This window comes from Ceratosolen solmsi, unplaced genomic scaffold, assembly GCF_000503995.2.
Source record: "Ceratosolen solmsi marchali unplaced genomic scaffold, CerSol_1.0 scaffold13, whole genome shotgun sequence".
NCBI lineage: Eukaryota > Metazoa > Arthropoda > Insecta > Hymenoptera > Agaonidae > Ceratosolen > Ceratosolen solmsi.
The window spans coordinates 6,606,489-6,607,678 of NW_011948418.1; the positions used below are offsets into that span (position 1 = coordinate 6,606,489).

General features: G+C 41.8%; 1 protein-coding gene across 1 annotated transcript in view; it reads right to left on the bottom strand.

Annotated features, from left to right (window-relative positions):
- Positions 1-302: 302 nt before the first annotated feature.
- The window catches only part of LOC105360178 (uncharacterized), a 71,805-nt gene continuing 70,917 nt past the window's right edge, over positions 303-1,190 (bottom strand). Inside the window, exon 12 of the mRNA XM_011496997.1 lies at positions 303-1,190. This exon is cut by the window's right edge and continues 10 nt beyond it. Coding sequence (XP_011495299.1) covers positions 792-1,190 — 399 coding nt within the window. The 3' untranslated portion in view covers positions 303-791.

Consider the following 1,190-nt stretch of genomic DNA (forward strand, 5'->3'; position numbering starts at 1 on the left):
GCAAATATTTTTTTTTACTTTTATAAAATTTATTTTAACAGATATATTACTATTGTAAACAATTCTCAAAAATGATGATAAAATTGATTTCTTCGAACTTTCAAACTTTTTCCTCGACATTATTAATTAGTAGCTATATCATGCAAATTAAATATTAAACAGCGGATGGGCATTTATCTTAAAGAGTATTTATTAATGCATGCAAATATTGTTTTCGTTTTTATTACTATTATTCCTATAATATATATATATATATATATATATATATCTTTTTTTTTATTTATTTTCTTTTTTTTTTGGTTTTACGTGATTATCTCGCCGAAAGTGAAAATACGCAAAAGACGAATGTATGTAACTACGTTGAGAAAATAAAACAGATTCCACAGAGCTCTAGTCATTTGCCCGTGGAAATAACAACATTATTTGCATGAATTATGATGTCTACACAATATCAATATGCTGTATGAAATATCGACATTCGTCGAATATATAACTGACCAACACGAAAGGCTTAGTCCACGTACATTCGTCGTGAAAGTCTGAATTACCCTTCAAGAAAATTAAAAGAAAAACATTGACAGATCGATGAAAATAGTCCATAATAAGCAATCTCCAAGCAATAAACCCCTATTTAAAAGCGAAAACTTTCCCGCAGCTCCCACAACGATTAATCGGGCTCATTATTTCGGAAAAGCAGTCGAGCCGGGAGTGTAGGAGGATCGGGAAGCGAGATGAAGGTGGCGGCGAATGTCGATAAGTCAAGTAGCTGTTGGCGTTTTTAATAATCGAATTCAGTATCTGTGATGTGACTGGGACTGCTGGTAAGTCGGATGGTGGTGGTGGTGATGGTGATGGTGTCTCTTCTTATCGGGGCCGGTGCCGTTGCTCTTGGCGGCGTAGGCGGCGACGTCGCTGACAACGAGCTCGGAGCCGTCGCGCTCGACGCTGCCGTTGACAGTTCCACTCCTGTAATTGTCCCGGTAGGAAGGCTCGTCGAGGGTCTCTTTGCGCCTCAGGGCCGCGTGATTGGTCCCGCCGATTTTCTGGCCAGTCGCCGACTCGTGGAGGTTGTCCCAGGCCTGCCGGTAGTAGCGGTTCAAGCCACCTCGACTCCCGGACGAGCCGCTATCGAAGCTCGCCACGGTGTTACAGTCGGGTGAGGCGCGGTGCCTGTAGTGCTTACCACCCCG